The 26,068-nt window shown below is 39.4% G+C and overlaps 1 protein-coding gene across 1 annotated transcript in view; it reads right to left on the minus strand.

The window, feature by feature from the left end:
• Nucleotides 1–26,068, minus strand: part of RYR3 (ryanodine receptor 3) — a 442,959-nt gene that overhangs the window by 353,101 nt on the left and 63,790 nt on the right. The window contains exons 2-3 of the mRNA XM_089521997.1: nucleotides 21,220–21,339; nucleotides 2,814–2,921 (exon numbers count right to left, since the gene is read on the minus strand). Of these exons, the coding sequence (XP_089378123.1) occupies nucleotides 2,814–2,921; nucleotides 21,220–21,339 (228 nt within the window). The remainder of the gene's footprint in view (nucleotides 1–2,813; nucleotides 2,922–21,219; nucleotides 21,340–26,068) is intronic.

Genomic DNA, 26,068 nt, shown 5'->3' on the forward strand with positions numbered 1-26,068 from the left:
CTGAGAACCCCAAGCATGTTATTTCAAGCACTCTGTGGCATGAGATACTTTGCATTATTCCATACCACATCCCATTCAAACAAGCCTGCAGTATTTCTTACAGTCATTTCCCACAAATAGTATACAACACAAATAGACTACTGTCAACCAAATGCCACTTTTCTGTTTAAACAATATTCCTTCTAGGCTCTCCTGCCCAAAGGAAACCCTATGGTCTACTTGTTTTTCATACACATGTTCAGTTCCATCTATGTACTACTTGTTTATTACTGCTGAAAGAAAAAAGAAGACAAAGGACAGTTTAATCTGCAGCAGCAACAGTAGCAGCCAATGCTGAAGTGAACATGAAAACCCGCAGTCAAAGGAAGATTGCATTTTATTTTAAAGTCATGAAGCAAGTTTAGAGAAAAATGATCATTTATTCAAAAAGAAAATTACTGCCAGCATTCATATTTATATGCTCTGTTTTGCTATTTCTGGAAACCCTTGTGTTCTAATGCAGGTTTTATCTGTCACCGCTCCACTTTTCTCTATCATTGATTTTGACAGGTGCCTTCTAGATATCCCATAAGGAGAAAACTGTAGGGACATTTTGCTGTAGGAAATGCCATTTGCATAATTATACCTTCTTTCTGTGTTGCTGCAATACTGAGTTTCTGTATGCTTTTTATAGGGACATGGAACAACATTTATTCCATGACTGAATATATGAATAAAAATAGGAGAATATCAAACAGTTTGTACAGATTTTTTTTAAAACCCAGCTACAAGGATAATAATAGGCTAGTATATAAGAGAGAAAAAGTAACTTTTTAGGCTCTGCAGAAAGAAATGAAAAGACATAATTAAGTAGTTTACTTTTTTCTGGTTCTCATGTCAATTGACTTTTTACCAACATTTTCACCAATGTTCACATGACTGTATATTTACTTACAAAATATTTTATTCCAGGAAAGTTTACTAACTACATCTGTCTTTGGAACAAACTGACACTTGTGGAGAAAATAGCATTTGTCCATTTCTCAGAGGTACCTAGAGATAAACATTCTGATGTTTAGCTAAATACAGGCTCCGCTGCAATCGTGGGAGCTCCTATGCATACAGAGAGGATTTGGACACCCTAACACTTTCCTATTTACTGTAATGTCAGGATATCTCTGTGCAAATATCTCCTTTATATCATTTTGGGAGCTGCTTTCAGTACTGAGGTGAAGAGATAAACCAGAACTTGAAACTTGGGTTGGTTATTCTCCTGTATTATAAAACCTTTCCCATATTATGAGGCATATCTAATACAATATTCAGCTTGCATACATGCAGATGAAAATAATGTTTCCAGTCCTCATGGATTAGGATAAAATCTTATGAACAAAGATAAATCAGGCAATTAGGCAGTGTCTTTCATTCTAGTGGAGATTAAAGGAGGGGTGAGGGAGGGTTCCATTAGTTAAGACACAAAACCTGTTCACTTCCATCTCTGCCTTCCTCCCCTTACCTGTAGGATTATATTCAATGCTGAAAAAGCATAAATAAATGTGAGCCTTTGCACCATTCCACATAACACAGAGAAACAGTATTAAGTAGTCTATTTTATTGAAATAATCAGGATGCAACGCCTCTAAGGTCCTGAAAGGCCAGCATGGGGGCAGAGTCAGGCCATAGCGTCGTCATGATGCATGCTTGACTTGACTCCCCAGGGCACCCTGATGGTGCACACTGCTCCACATGGTGTGCAACATCATGGTGCATCTCCAGCGCTGCATCCATACGACGCAGCACTGAAGGAGCACCATATAGCCACAGCAATGTGGCTATGGCACCCTTTCGAGGGCACAAAAAGGAGCTGCTTTTTCAAAGCCAGATCGGCATGAGGCATGAGGTTGCCACGGCCCAGATCTGGCTAGGAAAGGAGCAGCTGGAGGACGCCCCTAGGGGGCTGTGTATATAGCCCCTAAATCTAGATTTTGTTACTTCTGTATCTTGCAGTCCTTTGCTAAAGAACCTCATATGAGAGTACGGTAACTGAATCACATAAGTAGAGCAAGTATGTAAGCCTTTTGTATCTGATGATTATCCTCAATCAAAAATCCCAGCTATATGGAAAAGACCCGAACAACGAACCACTCCCTCATTATTGGATTGTTCATACATGCATCATTTCTTAAGGGTAGTTTGGGAACAACAGATACCACCCAAACTGCTGGTTACATATGTTCCTTTAGAAGCTGTCATGGTTTGATGCATATATCTAAATGCTATATATTTAAATAGTAATCAGATTTGAGGAACCATTTTTAAATTAAAGGGGGAGAGCCAGAATAATATAACTCCCAATCTCTTCTGATTTGAGTGCAAAGCAGTGAGCAAAAGATTTTATTCACCTGTTCTGAACCAGTGATTCCTAACAGAATGTAATGTTACTCTGCAAATGACCTACAATGAAAGCATCTTGACTCTTGAACACCTTGTATTGACAAAAGCTAGCTGTACATTCAAGGATGTTCCTCATCTCTCAGGACCCATCTCCATTCTGGTAGTACAATAACTGATCTTTAAAGAAGCAAGAATGGTTTTTATTTCATTTTTTATTTTAACCCTGACAAATTTCTCACCCTGAAATTTCTTGTGAAATGTGTGAACTGTAAAGTAAAAGGCTCCCAAAAAGTTAAAAAAAATGTTTGAAGGTATTATTAATCCCATTCTTGACAGCTTCACTTTGGAAAAGGTTTTAGATCCAAGCAAGACGAAGAAAAAGAGTTTAAATGTGTGTGCTTGGCATCCTATTATGTCAAAAAGGAAACCATTTTACTTACCCCTTCACTGGAATTATCTCCTGTGTTGGCGAGCATTTCCTGGAGTGCCCTGACAGACAGTGACTGCTCCAACACAAAGTTACAGATGCAAAGGTCAGGAGGGACATACTGTGAAAATAAAGCAAACAACAAATATCATTGATCCTTCTGGTGTATGGGGCTATCATCCTAGTACTTTTGGGCTACAATTTGTTTACTAGTTTGTAAGGCAGGGATGAGCAAACTGTGTTGGAATTTCCCAGAAGACATCTTCAGTTCCCAGCCCCTTCCCCATTTTTTTTAAATGGAGGGCATTTAGGGCCATATATTGCACTCAAATGAGCCAAAACTGCCCCCCCCCCCGAAATGCATCATTTCCCTTCCCCTAGCCCTGCAAAGACCTACAAACCTCTCCAAAATCCCCCTCCCCCAAAGAGCGAAAAATGCTCAAAAATTGTCCAAAATGGCATCTGCAAGTGACATCATGTCATTTTGGATGCACCAAAACTCACTGGTGAAACCTGCTAGTTGGGCACTGGGATGAGAAAATGGCACCTGTCCACTATATAGTTGTCTACCTCTACTTTAAGGCCTTTCAAAACCCTTATATAGTTTTTACTGAAGCAAACATGCTGGGCTAACTCTGTGAAAAGATGAGCCTCTCTTCATAATGAGTGCCATAATATGGTGTTAAACTTAATATTATGTAAGAGAAAACATTTCACAAAAGAGTATTTTAACACCTTCAATAGGATTAAAATGCCATGAAGAGATTTGATCTACATGGTAAATGTAGTGGGAACTTCGATTCGGTATCGCATCCTCGAATCTCCCTGGATCTCCTTGGTACAAAAACATGAGTATGAATGACTCCCTAGTCTGTCACTTCTCATTATTATTACACTATTGAGCAACAAAGATCTGTGTTAAATATTTATTGCATGAACCGCCATCTTTCTTTGTTGAATTAATAGCATTATCTTCAACATCAACACAAAACTAGCAAAAAGCCCTTTTTTCTCCATACATTTAGTAGTCACCAGATACAGTATTATATTTCTAATAGTTACTCTCTGCAAATCATGTTCTTAAAACTGATTTTTGATAGCAGGACATAAGAATAAAAATACATGTCAATTAATGTTTCCTAATCATCAATGTCAGCCAGGCAAAGACAAGACATTCCTGTTTTCATAGCAGTAGCAAAGGGAATTACTAGGCTAATAAGGTTGTTAAGAAAGAAAGATAAACTCCCTGTAGCTTATTGATTCCACTGTCATCCACACTATTTTCATGATTCTTTGGTTATGTCTACATAGACGTAGTTCTTTCCAGCCTGAATTCAAAGGGCTTTCACTGCTACCAACATTGTTCCTTTCCCTGCCTTTGCTCAAAACCCAAGAAATTTTGAATTGTTTCTTTTTCTCCTGAATAAGAGTTAGCCCACAAAGTCAAAATTAATTTTTTTAAAAATCCACATTTTTGATTAGAAGAGAAAGACCAGTGTACCAAAGATATGCATTCACATTTCACATCAACAAGAACTAGAGAAATCCAAAGGCCGTCAGTGTACAGGAGAAATGTCAAGATCAAATGCTTTGGAATCATACCAAGGTCAGGACAGGTGTGAAACATCAATCAGTCAGGTTGACATCTGGGAAGGGATTCTCTTCCCATAATACCATAACAGGGGGGAAAAGACAAAGGTTTGAGGAGGCTTCACAAGCATTACTGAGAGCTTCAAAGCATTTCTCTGGACATTTTTACTGATTTAAGTTTTTTGCCCCCTACTCTTACCATCGTAGTGAATGTAATATTTATAATTACTTTTTATTACTGTGTAAGCAAGTGCAGTCTCAAAACTGTATGCATCTAAATCTGCAAATCTCTATAGCACCAACTTTCTCACTATATATTAATGGTAACCACACATCATCCTCCAAACCATTTCTCATATAGAGGCAGTGCAAATAGCCCCTAAGGGGCGGCCTGCAGCCACCCCTTTTACAGCCAGATCAGGGCTGTGGTAACTGCACATCATGGTCCTGATCTGGCCTTTCCAGACTGCAAAAGGAGCTGCAAAAAAGCAACTCCTTTTTGCGTCCTGAAAAAGGCATGATAGCTGTGGTGCTGCAACCTTACGGCACTCCTTAAGCACTGTGTCAGGTGGATGCAGTGCCAGAAGGGCACCATGACACCACATGCTGCGCACTGTGTAGTGCATCATGCTGCCCTGGGTCATGCATCTTATGGACTATGCTCCCCAACTCCATCCCCAACCCAGCCTTTAAGGGCAGTCTGCACAGGACCTTAATTATTAGTGTCTCCCTTTTTCATTTACTTATACAATGGTCCCTCTCCTTACACGAGGATCCATTCCAGACCACCCCACGTAAGGGAAGATCCACGTATGCTTACGCCCCATAGGAAAAAATGGGGCATGTGCATGTGGCAATGGTACGGTGCATGTGGGCAAGCACACACGCCATTGTTTTTATTGTCACATGGCTTCCGCGTAAGCAAGAAGCCACGTATAGTGTGTCCGTGTATGGTGCAGGCGCACTGTGTAATGCCTTCATTCCCATCCCTTGGTTTTACTCTTCAGTTTTATTTTCTAGTTTCTAATTCTTTTCCTGTCCTCAGCTTTTATACAGGAAAACTCTAAGCATCATTAATGACCATTTTCCTCTTTATTTATTTATTTTGAGTATTTATACCCCCTCTTTCAGCCACAAAGGCTCTCAGAGAGGCTTACACTTTTTTTTTAATTAGACAATTCCCTCCCTCAGGCTTATAATCTAAAAAGACACAACACAAAACGATAAGGGAATGGTGGGGGGAAAGGGATCGATTTCATTGGTTCATCTCTGGCAAGGAGTGCCTTTTTGCTGCTCCTTTTTGTGCCTCTTCTTCCAGGCTGGGGCAGGCTCAGCATGGCTTCTGGTCATGTTCAGCATGTGTGTTGTGTAAACACCATGCCCCCCATGCAGCCTGAAACCATCACTTTTGATCCAGTGCCTTTGGGCCTTTCTCACTTAATATTCAAATCTGTGTTTTTATTCCAAGTTACAAAAAACAAATAATACATTGACGCCATATATATTTTCATATGTATTGTCATGTCAACATTTTTTGGCTTCTGTCAGATTATTCCAGTGCAAATGTAGACCTCAGAGGTATTTCTTATGGGGAATTTGCTCAACATGGCCCAATTATAAATTAAATTCAGAAAAGGTCAAAACGGCATTGAAAAATTCCCCCAATTCTGGAAATGTACAGGATGACAACAAAACTATGCTTAAGATTCAGGCTTTTCCCCCAAGGTGACCAGATGTCATCCTTTTCCAAGACATGTCCTACATTTCAACCTTCTCTCCAGGAAGAATTCCAAAATGTCCTCATTTTTTAGCATGACCAAGCAGAATGAATTTCCATTTATACTAGTGTTTTTAGCTTTTATTTTGTAATGTCCTACATTTTTTCTTGAATTCCCTATATTTTGTGGTGCCTTGTCCTCCTTTGTGGTTATGACATCTGGTCACCCTGTCATACCCTGCTTTCCTAATGATAAGATTTATTCCCCCTCTCTTTCCATACAGCAGGTCTCTTTTCAGCTCCTCTCTCTTTAGCACAATTTTTCTTTCAAAGCCAATAAATAAAGTTATTTCCGAGTCAAGCACAGGGGTAGCCCCATGTAGAGTGCATTACAGAAGTTATAATACATAATACATAAGTTATGTAAGTTCCTCCTTCTTTATTGGTTAGGCTTGTTCACAATGTGTTCTGCTTCATCACCAGCTCTCCCAGTCCAATCTGCCCCCTGCCAAGTCTTTCTATTGTGTTTCCAATACAAAGTAATGGCTGTTCACCAAGCTAGAAATACTATTTCTCAATCGTAGGGAGATGGGGGGCAGGGAGACGGTTTTAAACCATTTAGGATGCAATAAGGACAGAAATGTTTATCCAGCCATGCATTTAAAATAATCATTAACTTTGTTTTCTAAAGCTTTTTGGCACAACAGAATAGCACTAATCAAACAAGAATCTGTTTCATTTAGGCACTTCAGTAAGCAAGGCTAATAAGATGGTATTGTATTTCCAATTTCTATGTATGGTTGTGAAAGCTGGCCAGTGAAGAAAGCTGAAAGGAAGAAAATCAATACTGGAGACGAATTCTACAGATACTGAGGTCTGCTAAAAAGACAGAGCAAATCATGCCTGAACCCTTCTGAGAAGTCAAGATGACTAAACTGCCATACTTTGGTCGTAACATGAGAAGACTTAATTCTTTAGAAAAGAAGATAATGTTTGGTAAGATAGAAGACAATAGGAAAAAGGAAAACCACATTACAGGTGGATATACTCAGTCAAGAAAGCCATGGCCCTGAATCTCCAAGATCCGAGCAGGACTGTTGTGATAGGGTCACTTGAAAGTCTTTCATTCATAGGGTCACCATTAGGCATAGTCAACTTGATGGCAGTAACAACAACAACAAATGCAATAGTAAGTGTACAATGTTAATTAGCCACTCAGGATCGCAGAGTACAACTCTTACATGCTATTGTGAAATCATTTCTAAGTAATTTTGCCCTTTTTAAATTTATCTCCAGTATAGGGAATAAATATAAAAGTACTAGCTATGGGGCTGTACAAACAGCCCCTAAGGGGCGGCATAGAGCCGCCCCTTTACTGGCAGGATTGGGGCCACAGCCACAGCACACCATGACCCTAATCTAGCTCTGTAAGGCGAAAAAAGGAGCTGCAAAATGCAGCTTCTTTTTGCACCCTCTAAAAGGTGCCACAGCCACGGCGGCACTGCTTTATGATGGCCTTTTGGTGCTGCATCATCTAGATGCAGCACCAGGGTTGTGCCATGATGCCATGAGGGAGCGGAGTCATGGCATCAAGCGTGCGGACACTCCGCCATGACTATAGGCCAGCACTTTGTGCCCATCTGTACAGGGCTTATGTCACCCTCTAAGACTGAGAGCATTTGACTTGCCCAAGGTCACCTAGTGGGTTTCCATGGCTGAGTGGGGACTTGAATCTTATTCCCCCAAAGTCCTATTTCTAATTAATTAAATAATGTCTAATTAACAATTTGCAAGCTGCTTTGATAGCCTTCTGGCTAAAAAGTGAGGTACAAATAAATAAAAAATATTATATTATTATTAAACCCCAAACCACTACACCACATTGTCATCTCTAAGGTTACCAGAAAGTAAAGCAAAATCTGAAGTTAGTTCATACAGTTACTACTTTACTGCAACTTCAATCCAATCAGCTTTTTCATCAGGAAGGTTTCTCAAATTCCTGTAATAATTATGCTTAGCAATAAATACATAAGCCTGTAGAGTTTAATTCTACAAATGGGTAGGTGAAACAGAAGCATACAACAAACACACTCTATTAGTTTAAGGATTCAATCCTTTCAGGAGAACAAACTACTTTTGCCATAATATTTCCAGTTTCCGTGTACGGTTGTGAAGGCTAGACAGTGAAGAAAGCAGGCAGGAAGCAAGTCAGCTCATCTGAAATGTGGTGCCTGCAGAGTATTCTGTGGATACAGGATGATCTGAAAAAAATGATCTGAAGGCCTACTCTCTGCTACATTATAGGTTCTTATAATAGAATCATAGAAGCATAAAGCTGGAAGAGACCTCAAGGGCCATCCAGTCCAACTCCCTGACATGCAGGAATACACAATCAAAACACCCCTGACAGATGGCCAATACAGCTTATGTTTAAAAACTTCCAAAGAAGAAGACTCTACCACACTCCAAGGCAGTTTATTCCACTGTCAAACAGCTGTTACTGTCAAGACGTTCTTCCTAATGTTGAGGTGGAATCTCTTTTCTTATAGTTTGTTGTCTGGTTACCAAGAATAATAAAAAACTGAGGACCTCCATACAAAATGCAACTAAAGGCAGGGCAAGGCTATTATTACTGTTACTATTATTATTATTTTAAAAAGCAGCCCCCATGAATTCTCCAGCCCTTCCTTTCATGCACATGAGGGGAAGGAAGGCCTAAAGTGGGAACTCAAACTTCCCTACCACTAAAGTTCCCATTTTCAATCCACTCATAATCTCTTTAACCTGAGAATATCAGTCCCTTTATTCCTCTGGCCACCACATCCATTATGTTACTCTTCTTAATAAATGCAAACAACCCACCCACTTAAAGTGCCATTTTTACACTGCCACTGCAAAATGTTTTGTTCAGACAAGATAGGGGGAAAAGTGAGAAACAAAAGCTATTCTTTTTCTCCTTTTACTACCTCAGACCAGTCCACTTGTTTTTCTACCACGTTGATTCTTGCATTTTAAATACATTCAGCTGTCTGGTTCAATAAATGTTTTTGAACTGGAAGCAGACAGAAGAGAGTCTCCTAACTCACTAAACTGTTTCAAAGTCCCCTCAAAGGGAAATTGTAGGAGGGCAAGTTGGTTTTTTAAAGTGCATTTTGTTTTGTTTTGTTTTTTTACTACAGTAAACAACAGTATTGTAAAATACCTTTGGGGTCAACTCAAGAGAAATAAAAGGTGAAAATTAGCTTGCTTCTCTCTGCTTTAGAAATTTCTGTATTCCTGACCATTTTTCCAGCGTATACAACAGTTACAAACAGATTATTTAGTGGTCTAGTAAGTAAATGATTCCCATCCTAGCAAAGTAGTCTTGCCCAAGCTTTCTTAATCAACAGGCAGCCCAAAAGGAAAGGATTTACTGAAACGGAAGAAAAAGGCAGAGTACAAACAAGCAGCTCCATGGTTTTTATTCCTGTTCTGTGAGTGGCAGCAAGGCCTGGGCATGAATCTGAGTAGTCAAGTTAAGGTTGCAGTTGTATACTCACTGACCGGAAAGCAAGCCTATTGAACTAACAGTGGCTTACATCTCAGTAGACACATATAGGTATATGATTTCCCTCTGTAGCCAACCAGTCTAGAGAAGATTCAGCCACTGCATACAATGCCAAATGCAAAAGCAAAGTTGAAAAGTGCAACAGAATGTATTAATATGTCCTTTTATCAAGTATTATTGAACTACTACTGTTTCTACTACCTCGGGGGGGGGGGGGGAAGAGGACATTTTGAAATGAAATGATATGACTCAAAGCAAGAATATCTGATAAAAATGAGGACAAACCATTCCCTTTAAGTCATTTGAAGTGTTGGACAACAGCTCTGGAGAACAATGTTGTTATTCCCACTCAGCAATGGAAACCTATTGGATGACCTTGGTCAAGTCATACTCTCTCAAGTCTTAGAGACAAGCAAGGGCAAAGCCTCTCTGAACAAACACTGATGCCCAACTTCTTTCTGTCCCCCCCACCCCCCACTGCCACCACATATATGCATGTTTTGGCTCTGAGCTTCCTAGATTAAAACAAAATGTAGTAAAACACCACTTCTATAAATTAACATGAATATTGGCAGCATAGCGGAATAATTTTCAAAACCAGCGCTCTGACTTTCCAAAGTAACGGGTTTAAAAAATAGTGTAGAATGTGGATTAGGTGCTTTGCTTTCTTGATGTTTAATACACCATGCTTTTCTTTCCACTGTTAGAAGTTAATTGCATGACAAAAATGGGAAGATTTGCTCATACCCGTACAAACACATTCTGTCACTCCCAATGCATGCCCTCCAGCATTGCACAGATGAAAACTGCAATATGTATGGCCAAGGAACATCCAAGTGTGGCCAAGATGGCATAAACTGTTGATGAAGAAGAACACACAAGCTAAGAGAGACTGCAGCAGTTTGCTTTTGCTTGAATCTGATGGGAAGGGCAAGATTCTACCTGCATCCTCCCTCCCCCACCTGAATTAATCTGAACTTAAGTTGCAGCAACTGAAGTAAGATGAAGCCAAAGGAAGAAAGTGGGAAGAGAAGAGAGAAACTGGGACATTTTAAAAGCAGCTGAAAAAATTGGGATGACATAAGATTAATTGGTATTGTCCTTGCCAAATCAAAACAGTTGGAGGGCATGCAGTTTGCCAACACACACACACAAAGTATTTCAGCTTCCATCTCACTTCATACTGATTTCTTCACAGTGGCTTGATGCCCATTTAATATCTCGTGGTTCTATTATGTTTGCATGGTATTTTTGCTTAGGCTTGTGCCTGCAGTTTGTTGCAATTTTTGGCAGGCTTCCTGTGCCAAACTCAGGTACTTATTGATAGCCTGCTCTGCAAGCAAGCAATAAATCACATGAGATAACAAACATCAGCTTCCAATTTGTCTCCATAACTTGGGACAATGCCCATTCCCACCATTCTTCATCCTAGTGCAAGAATAATAAGTCCTGACCAGAGGAAAAGCTACAGTGGCCTGTTCCTACGTAAAATGAGAAGCTGGTAAGCCTGGTTACAGCCAGCCAACCACAGCTCCTGAAACGCTGTGGTGGGAAGCCTATCTAGGGGATTAATATAGAAATACCAGAGTCTTGCCTGAAAAAAAGTTAGATAAGGTCAATTAGTAATAGAGATAGGTACTGGAGTTGATAGGAATTGATTAAATATTGAAAAGAGTTAGATATGGTCATTTAGGAGGAGGATCTGAAGTATATTTGAGGTTCATTGGTGTGAACGAGGAGAGTTCAGGAAGCTCAAGTTTAACTTGCTTATTATAGAGTATAATAATTTTTTACTGATTTTATTTTCTACAATTTTGTCTGAATGTTTTAATTTAAGAGGCTCGACAGATGGGCAGCTCTGCGCTGACCATCTTTGCCCTGAGTTGGTGCTGCAGCAGCCGCATGCTGCAGCACCGATGCACTGCCAAAGAGAAGCTGCCTAGAGCGGCTTCTTTTTTGCAGCACTGCAAACAGGAAAGGACACCGCCATGATGCTATTTAGTGCCTGCAATGTTTGGATGTTGCGTGTGCTTGTGTCATCATGGCGCTCCCCCATGTGGACAGGAAGCTGCCATGATGGCACCACCACCACACGCTAGGGTTCAGGAGCGTGCGGTTGCTGCGTGCTCCCGAGCTCTAGTTTCGGCCCAGTTACAGAGCTTCCCACAGGTGTGTACTGGGCCTAAGACATGATAAAGAGGATGAAGGGGCTCTTCAGACCAGCCATTAACGCCAGCCTGGGGGTGGATCAGGACATCATGTCCACATTATGCGTGCCCCGACTTCGCCCCCAGGGCACCATGATGCTGCACTCCGCTTCACATGGTGCATGGCATCATGGTGCTTCTGCGGAACTGCATCCAGATGACACAAGACCAAAGGAGCACCATATAGCTGCAGCACCATGGCTATCATGCCCTGGAAAGGCCGGATTGGGGCCACAGCATGTGGTTGCCACAGCCCCAATCTGGGTAGGAAAGGGGCGGAGTCACACCGTCTCTTAGGGCCTGTGTGTACAGCCCCTCAGCCACTTATTACTGCACTGAATTCACTGATCAGCATACCTACCTGTTTGGTACTTGAGGCCTAACCTTGAGAGTAAAAGGGCAAGGTTAGTGATAGGAACTCAAGGTTTGAGGCCATCCTGGATAAGAAATCTGTCATAGCCAGGCATACTGTTTTTGCTCTGAAGGTACAACCATACTGCTCAATGGCAAAAAAACAAAACAAAACAAAACAAAACAAAAGAAAAAACAAAAAACAAAACCAACAACAACAAAAACAAAAACAAAAACAAAAACAACAAAAACACATAAAGTGAAAACTTTAGGAGGGTACATCAACAGTTTAAGATATGCAGATTACACCATACTACTGGGAGAAAATACTTGGAACAATTATTGAAGAAAGTCAAGGAAGAAAGTTTAAAGGCAGGTTTACAGTTGAGCACTAAGAAAGCAAAAATAATTACCACATATGATTTACATAGCTTTAAAGTAGACGAAGACATTGAAATAGTTCAATATTTTCCATACTTTTGCTGAATCATTAATCAGAATGGAGACTGTATTCAAAGAATCAGATGAAGACTGGGAGTTGGAAGAGCAGCTATAAAGGAAGTAAGCAAGATTATGAAGCGTGAAGATATATAATTGAATATTAAAATTAGGATTGTCCATGTCATCATGGTGAAAACAGTGAAGAAAGCTGATAGGAATAAAATCAACTCATTTGAAATGTGGTGCTAAAGAAGAGTTCTACAGATATCACGGACTACTAAAAAGACCAATAAATGGTTTCTAGAGCAAATCAAGTCTGACCTCCCCCTAAAAGCCAAGATAACTAAATGAGACTGTTATACTTTGACACGGAGAAATGTAAGATACTGCACGTAGGGCAGAAAAATGAAATGCATAGATATATGATAGACGACACCTGGAGGAACTTCCTGACAATAAGGGCTGTTCAACAGTGGAACAAACTCCCTCAGAGTGTGGTGGAGTCTCCTTCCTTAGAGGTCTTCAAACAGAGGCTTGATGGCCAACTGTCGGGGATGCTTTGATTTAGGCTTTTGTGGTCTATTCCAAATCTATGATTCTATGATTCTATATCATAAGAAGATATAACTCACTAAAGAAGACTATAGTGGTGTGTTTTTCCAGTTATACATACTGGAACACTTAAAATAATGTGTCTGTCTGACAGTTGGCACAGTAAAAAAGAACATGTGTCCTGCTAAGAGACCCATGCAAGCAAGATGGGGTGATTCCCCCATCCCTAAGCACTATACAGGTATCTTGTTGACTATTTTAAAACATTTGAAATTAGACTTAATTAAAACTAAAGTGCTTAAAACAGGATTGAAGAACAGCTATTCTCCATATTCCCAGAAGATATGACAAGATTTTAAATTCTAGAACAGAAAATTCTAGGACAGAAAAGTAACTTCCCTTGGACTCAGGTTGTCCCTGTCCTGCACAAAGCTAGCTACCCCTTTGTTAGGCAAAGGACATTGTATTTTTCAAGAAGTAGCTGTACTGTAACATCTGGAAAAGCTTTTAGGTGTTGTATAGCTAAAAAATGTCAGTTGTAGTCCAAGTGAAAATGTTTCACCATTGTTGGAAGTGGGGAAAAAATCAAAGTGTTAAGTCCCAGTCCATTATCTCCTTCTTAAAATTTCCCTTGTTGCAGCAAAATTTGGTATCTTCAAATCCAAGCAATATATTCAGGAGTAGCTATGTTGGCTATGCAGCAAAATAAAACAAAATCCACAATAAAGAAGATTTACTGGCATCATCAGGCAACAGATGTTTTTAAAAATCATATAAGAGAAGAAAGGTGATGATGGTAATATCACAGGCCCACATTTGAGAAAGTAGACTGAAGTCTACAAAAGCTCATGCTATCAGCTTTTTTCAGTTGGGCAAAAAATGCTAACTTCAGGCCATTCTGGGGTGTGGCAGCCCACATCGGGCTGAAGTTGCGCCACAGCCATCTAAGCCAGCCCTACTTGACAGCAAAAAGAGTGAAAAGAAAGCACTCTTTGCTTGCAGTTTATTGCAGACCACCACGGCGCCCAGCCTTGAGACTGCGGTGTCTGGTTGCTGTAGTCCTCCAGTGAATGGGGAACAACCAGTGCTGGAGCAGCCAGAGGATGCTCGAAGCTGCCAGTCTGCTTGACCCCTCAGTCTTAAGATCCTTAGGCCTATATTTTGTAGCATATGTTGTTTCTGTTTGTAGGTCAGTTGTCCTGGAGAGATCTTATTGCAGGCAAATTTTAAAGAGCTCTTTAGTCCAATTCCAGTTTAAAGACAGAGAACCATAGAAAGATATGGTAAAGGTCTTAAACTGGGCCAGCAGTTGTTAGCACCAGGAGGAGCACACTAAGTAGGCATCCAAGTTGCTGAGGTCCAAAACACACTGCAGAAATAATTCAGTTTGAGACCACTTAACCTGTCATGGCTTCATCCCACAGAATCCTGGAATTTGTAATTTGTTGTGGCACCAGAGCTTTTGACAGAGAAGGCTAAATCTCTCACACAACTATAGTTTCAGAATTCCCTAGCATTGACCCAGGGCAGTTAAAGCAGTCTCAAACTGGATTGTTTATGCAGTGTGTTTTGGACCTTAGTCATAGTTTTCCCCATTATAGTAGCATTATTGTATTTCTATTGAAATTACAATAATTATTTCTAAATTAACATTACTCATAAATACACATGTAAATCTATAGCCCTTTAGTGGAGTATTTCATCCTCTTGGTGATTAATAAGTGGCCATTCTGTGTTATTTGTTTAAAAATACTATTAAAAATTTGTTGTTTTTTTAAAAAGTGAGATTTTTAGGACCAAATTACTGTCCCCAGTAGAGTAATGAAAGAAAAACAATGTACATTTATCAACCGGTGAAATGTAGAGTGCATTCTAATTGCTGTGATATAGTTCACACATTAATCCTTTTAGATAGGTGACACTACAAAGTAACAGAGAAGAAAACTAAGTGTTACAGCTGTTGTTTTTAGAACAACAACAAAAAAACAAAAGATCCAGTCAAAAGATCCAGTAGTTTTGTGGTATAATGAAGTTTTTGAAACAATAAAAATGGTATCTATATCTTTACTTAGATCAGTATAATGACCATTAAGAACAAAGTGTCAGCTACATTTTTGCAGGCTCAGAATATGAGGTAATGAACACAATGCAAAGCATCATGGATGCACAGTAATTATTCCTAAAGCCACCAGGGAAATTTCTTTAGGTTGTGAACAAACACTGAAAACAGCATGTTTTGGCAGATTAATAAATTATATGTTGCTGTGTAATAAGCAGAAGAACTATAACTGCACCAGTTTTATTACGGACAAGACCCAGCCAAGTACTTTTAAGTCTTGCTGATTTTAGTGAGAAAGAGTTAAGTATGTCCCTAACTGTACTGTAGAAATAAACATGATTCTACTGGGTTTGGTCATTGCCATAAAAATTAGCATGGGCTGAAGGAAAAGAGTAAGATATGATTGAAGTCATTATAATATTATAAAAATTCAATGGCCTGCGCACAATTTTACTCAGTTTTGATTTCCACACATTATCTTAATCAGGATTTTATTTGCATTTTTTCACTCATTCTTGGAGAAACAGAAAGCTTTTTGCAGCATTTGAAGATATGAGACAAGTATGCATCAGACAGGTGGATGTTATTTTACTTATGTGAACATTTTTCTTCATCTCATTCTTAGACCTTGAACTCTGCGTGTGGCACAGGCACTGAAATGCATTGTTGTTGTCAGTTTTTAATATAAGCCTGCAATGAAATAATTAAAGTCTATAGATTTAAGCCAGAGTGAAGAATAATATTTTTCTCTTCCGATTCATCTCTTAATAACTCCACTGCTGAAAAAGCTTAACTGACTATGGCCTGTTACAGACTGCCAAAATAAAGCTGCTTTGGGTATCTTTAGAGGTATGCTATTTAAATGATGCATGGGTCCTAAGAGTCCAGAGGTCGCACCAAAGCCACACTCCATTCCTAAGCACCGGAGTGCAGCTTTGGTGCATCTTCCGGATTCTCGGGATGCATGCATCATTTAAATAGCATACCTCCAAAGAGACCCGAAGCAGCTTTATTTTGGCAGTCTGTAACATGCCTATAAGTTCTTTTCCATGCAGAGTTCAAAGTACTGGTTATGACCTATAAAGCCCTATATGGCTTGGCTACAGATTATCTGAAAGACCAAATGTGAGCCTGCTAGAGTTTTATGATTCTTTGGGGTGACATTTCTCTTGGCCCTACACCCATCACAGGCATGTTTGCTGAGGACACAGAAGACAGCCATCTTGATGGCTGGTTCCAGGCTGTGAAATTTCCTCCCTCATGGTGAAGCTACTTTGCACTCCCCCTACTTTCTTTCTGCAGGTATGCAAAGACAGCCTTACACAGCTGATAAGAGACTACAGCAGAAGGGTCTTTTAATGGAGTGTGCTGTACTTTTATATTCAATTTGTAATGTGCTGTCTGTGGGGCTCCTTTTGAAAATTGTTCAGAAACTTCAGTTGACTCAAAGACTCAGGTCATTAACTACAGCTGGCTACAAGGATCATGTAACTCCCTTGCTGCAACAGTTCCATTGGCTGCCAGTCCATTTTTGGACACAATTAAAAATGCTGGTTTTGACCTATAAAGCCCTATACAGCCCTATAGGTCCATAGCTGCCACCTCTCCAGCCAGGGACTAGGCCTTTAGAACATTGGTCAAGTAATTGGAGAGGTGCCACTCCCTTTCAGGGGATACCATTTAAACACCCCCATAAAAATAAAATATTCCCCCAGCCACGTGACCTTATATAGGTCCTCTCCGACCAATTAGAATGGGCGAGGCAAAGTTTCACCCCTTCCAGCCACTGGATCCAGTGGGGGCCAGCCGGAAGCCCTGCCACTTCCAGTGGCTGGACCAATTAGGGCCCACTGCCAGCTCCCAGTGCATGCTGGAACTTGTAGGCTGCTGGAGCCAGAAGTCCCAGCCTCCCACATCCCCAGCCAGCCAACTGCGGCCATTCCCAGGCCCCAAGCCATTGCCAGACATGATGGCTCCTGGGAAGGTGCCAGGGCCAAGGCTGGGAAGCCACGGCACCACCCCAGCACCACAAATTGGCTGGCCTGTTCAGTCGGGAAGCCTCATTTCTCAAGAATGGTGATTTTGCCACAACACAACCATAACTAACAAACCAGGCCAGTAGTCTAACCACAAGCATTCTGCACCAGCTTAATTTTCAAACTCTGATCAAAGGCAGTCCCACATAGAAAATGTTATAGTAGTAATATCTCACTGTAGGCACATTTTCAGGAAGAGATGCATTCGCATACTACTCTTAGTTGGGCAAATGTTGTTTTGATCAATGTCAGCATCTAAGCATCCAGGTTCAAAGCTGAATCTAGAAGAACACCCAAATCCACAGTTTGGGTATACTAGTTTCAGACCAGAACATCTTCAAAGACAGCCTCATCCAGCATTTTCCATATTCAAGGTTCTCACTTCAGTGGAGTGTATTTTCATGCAAATTGAAATAGGAAATGCTGCAAATGAACTCTGTTGGTCTGACATGAGTCAATCCAGCAATTAATTTAAGTGGGTTTGAAAAACAATGAAAATAGTATTTAACAAGCTATAATAATAAACTTGTGTCCATTTGAAAGCCAACATTTACAGGACATGGTCAGAGAACAGTCATAAAGATTTTCTAAGCTAGCAGAAAAGTACACATTAATTATTTAAGTGCATTTCAGTCACACACAAGAATGAATCTGTCTTTCAGGCATAGGTGATTATGCCATGCTCTGTTACTTTCTTTTGAAGTAAATAGCTTTAACTTTTCATGCAGCTAGAGTAACTAATCCTTACCATTTTAATAATGAATTAGAATTTACAACTTTTAATGACTATGTCTGTTACCATAATGTGGATTTTTCCATTGTAACAGGCAGGGGAATGATTGAATAAGATGAGGAAAATGTTTGGTTGCCTAACTTGGAACACAAACTGGGAAATTAGTGTTATTATGTTTATATCTGAATGGGGGGTGGGGAGGTGTTTTGCCCCAGTTAATCCCAACTGACATGACCATAAGTGATGACTTATTGAGTCAATGGCTCTACTATAGTTCAGATTAATTATTATTCACCTTAATAATAGATTTAGTGAGGTTTTTTTAAAAAAGGAATGAAGACACTACTCATCCAAAGCCTCTTACTCCTTTGTCAGTCTAAGGATTCTGAGAGCTCTACTGCAGAAAAGGTTTCCTTTTTTCACATTTTGGCTAGAGACTTTTCAAAAGTGTTAGCATACAAGACTCTAGGCCATAGTTTTACCCTTCTATTTTACCACTGAGTGATAAGTGTAAGGTATTACACTTAGACAAGAAAAATGAAATGTTCAAATACAGGATGAGTGATATAACACTGGATGTGAAAAAGATCTAGGGGTCCTACTAGACCACAAGCTTAACATAAATCAGTGGTGTAGTGTTAGTGTACAGTGGCCAAAAAAGCTAAGGCTGCATCAACAGGAGTACAGGGTCTGAACCAAGGGAAGTAACAGTAGTACTCTATTTTGCTTTAGTCAGATCTCACCACAGTTTAAGAAGAATATAGACAAGCTGGAATGTGTCCAGAGGAGGGCTCCCAAGATAGTAGAAGGTCTGGAAACCAAACCCTATGAGGAGTGACTTAGGAAGCTGGGTATGTTTAGCTTGGCAAAGATAAGACTAAGAGGTGACATGCTAGCCATCTGAAGGGATGCCATGTAGATGAGCGAGCTTGTTTTCTCTTGCTCATGATACAAGATTAGGGTTGCCATAATTGTCCACTTTTACCAGGGACAAAATGTGGAACAAATTCAAGACCAAACTGTAGGACAACTGCAGGACAAAACTCAGCCCAAAATGTAGGACATTGAAGAAAAATGGTGGACCTTAAATGTCCTACATTTTGAGCTGAGTTTTGTCCTGCAGTTGCCCTACAGTTTGGTCTTGAATTTGTCCTACATTTTGTCCCTGGTAAAAGTGGACAATTATGGCAGCCCTATACAAGATCAACCAATGAATTCAAATTACATGAAAAGAGATTCCATCTACAGTAAACAGTAAAAAGAGGGCTTTTTAAACAACAAGAGCTGCTTGACAATGGAATGGACTGCCTCACAGCATGGTGAATTCTCCTTGTTGGGAGGTCTTTAAACAGAGGTTCAATGGCTATCTCTTGGGAGTGGTTTCATTGTGCATTCATGCATGACAGAGGGTTCCACTAGATGGTTTTTGTGATCCCTTCCAGTTCTATATTTTATGATTCTACTTATGATTTCATTCAGATCTAACTCTGAACAAATATGTAGCTGTGGTTGGTGGGAACCCTCTAGGCTGACTCTTTCCTCTTAGCCAACTTTTCTACAGTTCCTAGTTAAGTCTCACTGGATAGATCCCTAGAGCTCTTAGGCAAAGAAGTTATATCAGTGAGAAGTTAGTAACCTACAATTCCTAAGCTTCTAATGAGTTCTTTATATTGTATATGCAAAACATCCCTACAGAAATTATGCATTACTTAGTGCCTTATCACATTACAAAAGAAAGATGAGAGGCAGTGAGATAGAAGTGGCTTTCTGTTTAATTCTTCACATGTCACCGTAGTACTTCTGTTCTTCCTCCAGAGGGAGATGGTTGTAATAGTGTGGTTTTGTCAAATGATTTTTTCCAGCAGGACAAAAGGCACATCTTCATGATTGTCTCTGTTGGGAACAGAATGGATGTGCTTTGAGGGCATGTGGACATATAAACAAAAAACTGTTTCTATCACACTGCCTCTTTGTAATGTGATAAGGCTCTAAATCAGTAATCATTCATTACTTCCTCTAGTTGGAGGTCTTTAAACAGAGGCTGGATGGCCATCTGTTGGGGATGCTTTGATTAAACATTCATGCATGGCAGGGAGTTGGACTGGATGACCTTTGTGGTCTTTTCCAACTCTACGATTCTATGATTCTAGTTGCTCACTTGTTTTTCCCCACCCTCTTCCACTCTGCTCTCATTGCCACTTCCCTTGGACCTAGTAGGCCTGAAGGTCCAAACAACGTGACAGCTGGGAATTTAAAGATTGTGGTATCCTCATTCTTTCTGTCTTGCACTTTTGTAGGCCCTATTGGATTTTTATTGATTCACCAATGCATTTTGTTTCTTGTTGAAAATATACCTGTCTTCCCTCATCTTCTCAGTTTCTGATCCACATTCTTAGAAGCCTTCAATTAGGCTGCTGCATTAGTTATTCACTGACTCAGCGTTCACTGAAGCCACGTTTTATGTCAATGACTAAAAGGAGATGGTGTCTCTGGCAGAGATTAGTAAGCCAAATGCCAAAGCAACAGAAATTCTGTTAGCAAAGTTCAATTAATAACATGCTTGTGAAGTAGATTTATGAAACTGAACTCGATAATTCACAAAAGCAGAAAAATTGAATTCATTTTATTCATCACTGGCTTTCAAATTGGAAGACTGAATTTGTATCTCATTCAGGAAGATGACTTAACTGCCACCCCTCACATTTATTTCCTAATCTGTAACATGGGAATAAGAAACAAACACCTAATAGAAATTTCATATAATTCTTACTCTCCATCATATGGTCCCAACTTCAAAATAGTGAAGAAAACTGTACACGCGGGTCTGTAGCCAAATAGTAGTCTAGGGTGTACTTAAGGGTTTCCATATAGTCCAATACATTTTTGATTCTTCACATGTGAATTGCAGTCTCTTTCATTCCAATGGTAGTTTGCTATGCATTCTAATATGTGGCACTACAAATTTAGAATTGTAAGGGAAGAAAAATATTTAACTTGAAAATATGCCAAGTCAGCAACACTTAGTGAACTGAAAAAGATGGTTTGCATTTTATGTAAAATGTATTCTGAGACATATTATGTATCAGAAATTGCAATTAAAAATTTGAATAACCATTTGTAGTTTAATAACTATTGACTGTTTGAACAACAACAACAAAATGTTTGTACTGTAGACATTATGCTTACTTTAGCTTCTGAAGTCGGTTCCAAAAAGCACAAGCGATTCCCAAGCCCCTCCGCTGCCAGGCAGAACTTTCGTTGTTCTTTGTGAATGTTGGCGACACACTGAAGCACTACTTCATCATCCTGTCAAGAGACATGAGAACTATGTAAGAAAATATAATGCATCTGTAAGGCTCAGTGATAGATTGGCTACATTTCTATAAGTCCCCAAACAGCATGTTTGTTTAAAAATGGTAACGTGCATACATTTTTCATGTAAAGAATTAGAAGATATAAACTTTCAGATTTTGTTGGATTTCTACAATCAAGAACAAGATATGGATCAGTTCATTGCATGAGTAAACTGAACTCACATGCACCTTTCCACCCAACACATTTTTCCCCTTTAGTGACAAACCATAATGTGCTGCTGCTTTCCAATTGAAGCTACTGTATGATTTGCCCTTATCTGACCAAAAGGTGTCTTTTCATATGGAGAATAGGCACAATTTTCCAGTTTCAATGTAAGGCAAATTCACTGCAGAAAGAAGAAAATCAGAGTATGTGATAAAAAGCTCTGGGGAAGAAGGCCTATGACTCAGCCATATAAGGTACAAAGATATTTTGGGGTTACTTGTGAATCAAATCAAGATTCAACTTATAGCATTTTGTGATAGTTGAAAAAGGGACCAGGGTCATGTTCACTACTGATGTATTTTGGGATAAGTAACAAGAACACAATTAAGTTATATATCTAGGATAAAAGAAAACACAATTTTTGTGCTAAGTTGATTCTACAGTTATATAGAAATAATGTTTGTTCAGTAACATCCATTAGAACTCTTGAGTATAGGCCCTTTTGGATTGTTTATATGCTTCTCTACAATCACATTATAAACAGAACAAAAGCATGCTTTCTTTCTTAAAGTTTTTGTGGTAATCTGAGGAAGCATCTCCTCATCTGTTTTTGAGCTAGATACTGGCTGAGGCTGCATCTACACTACAGAATTAATGCAGTTTGACATCACTTTAACTTCCATGGCTCAATGCTATGGAATTCTGGGATTTGTAGTTTTGGGAGCTATCCAGCCTTCTCTGTCAGAGAGCTCTGGTGCCAAACCAAACTACAGCTCCCAGGATTCCACAGCATTGAGCCATGACAGTTAAAGCAGTGTCAAACTTCATTTATTTTGCAGTGCGGCAGCAGCTAAGTCTAGAAAGTAAAGGTTTTCTTTAATTTTAAGAAAGAAAGTAATAGATATGTTCTCAATAAGATTAGAGGTCGGGTTGTATCCTATTCTGGAAGACTTCAAAAACCATGAGATATCAGGCACATGCTGTGAGAGCTGTCTGGAAGTCAAGACTGGCAGGATTCTGAGTATTGATCATGCAAAGCGGAGATAAAAAGTCAAGTCATCGTCAAATAAAACATGCTGTGGCAAAGTACAGAGCTCAGGCATATATCTTAATGCTGGTATTAGGACGTAAGCTGTTTCCTTTTAGGTCAAAATGTCCATCTTGCCTTGTAGTTTATATTCTGACTGGTAGCAACTGTCTAGAGTCTCAAGCAGAGCAGTATCTTTCCCGTCAACATGATTTTGAACCATTTTTCTTTTTCTTTACATGTGATGTTATGTATCAAATTTTGATGTTCTCATGAAAAACATGCACTTTACCACTCATCTAAGGAACAAAACTGTCCACATATGAATTTTGCTTCACTGCAACCCAACATTCTTGTTCTTTACAAACAAAAAGATATAATTAATTTTTAAAGTGCAGCCAATCCTGGTATCCACAGGCCTGTTACAGACTGCCAAAATAAAGCTGCTTCGGGTCTCTTTGGAGGTATGCTATTTAAATGATGCATGGGTCCTAAGAGTCCGGAGGTCGCACCAAAGCCACGCTCCATTTCTAAGGACTGGAGTGCAGCTTTGGTGCAGCTTCCGGATTCTTAGGATGCATGCATCATTTAAACAGCATACCTCCAAAGAGACCCGAAGCAGCTTTATTTTGGCAGTCTGTAACAGGCCACAGATTCTGCATCCATGGATTCAACCTTCCAAGGATTGATTTTTTCAGTATCCATGGGGGTGGAGGTGTTGAAACCAAATCCCAGTGGATGCCAAGGGCCTACATCTGGAGTTTTATTGACTTTCTAGCAAAATAAATTTGTAAATTTCTTTTTCTATAAAAACAATTATATCAGATATATTTCAATAGTCTGTTTTTTTCTCATATATTGACTATGGTATATATACACAACAGTCAGACTAAACTTTATTGATCCTCTAAGGCACAGTATGCATGTGAAGAACTGGCACCAGTTTTTAGTTTAATAAAATTCTGTGTGGGTTAGAAAGTTGGCCACAATGTCATCTCTTTTTTGTCAACCCTGACATTACTTATATTATGTAATGTGGACTGAAATTCCCCATGTAATTACTTCTAAATCAGAACAGATCTCTGGCAAGGGTTCTTCTGGTATAATGGTAATATGCCTTGGCACTACAGAGACACATCACTATCAAGTGATAATTAAAATGATTATGAGTGAAAACCAATGATGTCAATCAGCAAAAAACAAAACAAAAAAATGGACACTGCTGGAGGAATCTGTTTTCTTTCCTGCTGCATTTCACTTTCTATGCTCCCTCAATCTGCACTTGTATTGTGCGACCCTCCAGAGCGGGTTTGAGAGATACAAGGGCATAGTGGTGACGTCCCATTGCATAAGCAATCAGATTCAAACATTTATCATATTTTATGACAGATGGATGGAGAGAGAGAGAGAGAGAGAGAGAGAGATGGTAGGCATCTTGTTTTTGTTTTAAAAAGGAATGGAGGTACCACACAAATGAGCAATTGGAAGTCACTGCTGTTAAAGGAGCCATGGTGAGAATGCTGATGTCCCAGACATAGATGCACTGGAAAAGAAGAGCAATGTCTCTCTTCTGCTCAGGAATATAACAATATTTAGATACTGATATATCCATAGGGATAAAGTGAATAACCCTGAAGGGAGAAAAACTGCAGCCCAATAGATTTAATTTTCCTCTAGAGAATAGCTCTAATCATGTACATATTCCAGTTTGACTTGAATAACCTTATCATAGTACTTTCATTTATTATTAATGTATTCCCACGGAGAGTGTAAAAACCATAATTACAGTCACTTGACTTGAAATATGTTCACTCTCCAATTCAGTTACTCTGTTTGTTTTTGAAGAGTTCAGATAAACCAAGCTGAATGTCTATTGCATTTGTCTGTCAATTTGTAGTGCAATCTGTATGCCTACTCATAAATAGGTGCCATGACGTTTAAGAAGACTTACTTCCAGGTGATTGGGTACAGGATTGTGGCCTAAGTATAGCTCTGATAAAAGCAACACAAATTGGACATTTTCCATCATGAAAATGCTATTGTTATCTTGATTGAAGCTGCAACCAGTACTTTCAACCAACGCTTTCAGACTATTTTGTGTGTATGAACACACACATAAACAGTATACAATTATATCCTTTTTTTTTCTCTGTGTTTGTGCAGTAGATTTTTATTCATAGAATACTTATGAACTCAAAGCAGATGAGAAAGAAGACAGGTAAAATGTTAACCAAAATGTTCCCTTTGACAAGGGTAATAACATTACATTCTCTTAAGTGTAGTAATCCATGAGGATCATGCACTAACAGGAATGAATGGGCTTGTCTGAATTACTGATTGAGGGTGCTAGTGGGGAAAGCTACTGAATATCTATAGTATATAAGACATTTTGGCATCTATTTCTTGCCTATTGAAATAAATTTGGATCCAGACAGTGACGTAGCCGGAGGGGGGGGGTCTGTGGGGTTCAGACCCCTCTTCTGTTAATTTATGTTAAAAATAATATCAACCCAACCTTACACTGAAGCTGTGCTGGAATACAATGAATGGCGCATGAGCCTGTGGCGTGCGTGTGCTGCCGCGCCCAAGTCCCCCCCTTTCCAAAATCCTGGCTACATCCCTGATCCACAGTAAACTATTTGTGGTAATATGAAATGACTTCCCACTCCTGTATTCATTATGGCTTTGATACATTTGTATTTCAATTTTATTTTGCATTTTGTATTTTATCTGATCTTGTATATTGCATAGGAATGCAATAGACAAACACCATCCTATGGACAAGATTAACATGAGTGATATTAAATCCACAGCCTGCGTGGCTAAACTACACAAACAGCTATGCAGTAAGCTTGGTACTTGGCAAATACATGTTACCATTTACAGAAATGTTACTTGATGTGGTGGTTCATGGATCAGTGTCAATGTATGAGCCATCAGCTGCTGGTCCCTAACACACTGGGGATGGGGGACTGTTAGCTCCTCACATCAGATAGCTTAAAAATGAAGGTCAGATGCATTTTTAACTCTAGGTTGCCTACTCCATTGTAGAAAGTGGTCACAATCTTGTACGTGGTTTAATAATTTAATGTATTTGTTATTTATTAATGTATATCTTACTTTTCTCCTAAAGTGTCTGCATTTCAGGGTCACACTGTGACGTTCTGCACTGAACTATAACCACATGTGCTTGAACAATATATAACTGTGAATCATTCTGTTCTTCAGTTAAATAAATAATTTGGTTTATACATGCACTCATTTTGAAGTCACTACATTGAGATTAAGTTATGGATAAGGTAAGGCACAGTGCTGTCTGTGGTGGCAGCAGTTTAGGAAAGGGTTATTATATGCGTCAACAGTGGTGGGGCACATAGAGTGCCCAACACACATCAGAGTAGTCACAAATGCAAGGAGGTTCTAGAATGGGGTGGAATTCTTTTGCTGCCAACAAAATGGGGACTATGATTAGGGATAAACAGATAATCT

Source organism: Sceloporus occidentalis, unplaced genomic scaffold, assembly GCF_023333645.1.
Source record: "Sceloporus occidentalis isolate IW3139 unplaced genomic scaffold, rSceOcc1.0.p SCAF_4, whole genome shotgun sequence".
Classification (NCBI taxonomy): domain Eukaryota; kingdom Metazoa; phylum Chordata; class Lepidosauria; order Squamata; family Phrynosomatidae; genus Sceloporus; species Sceloporus occidentalis.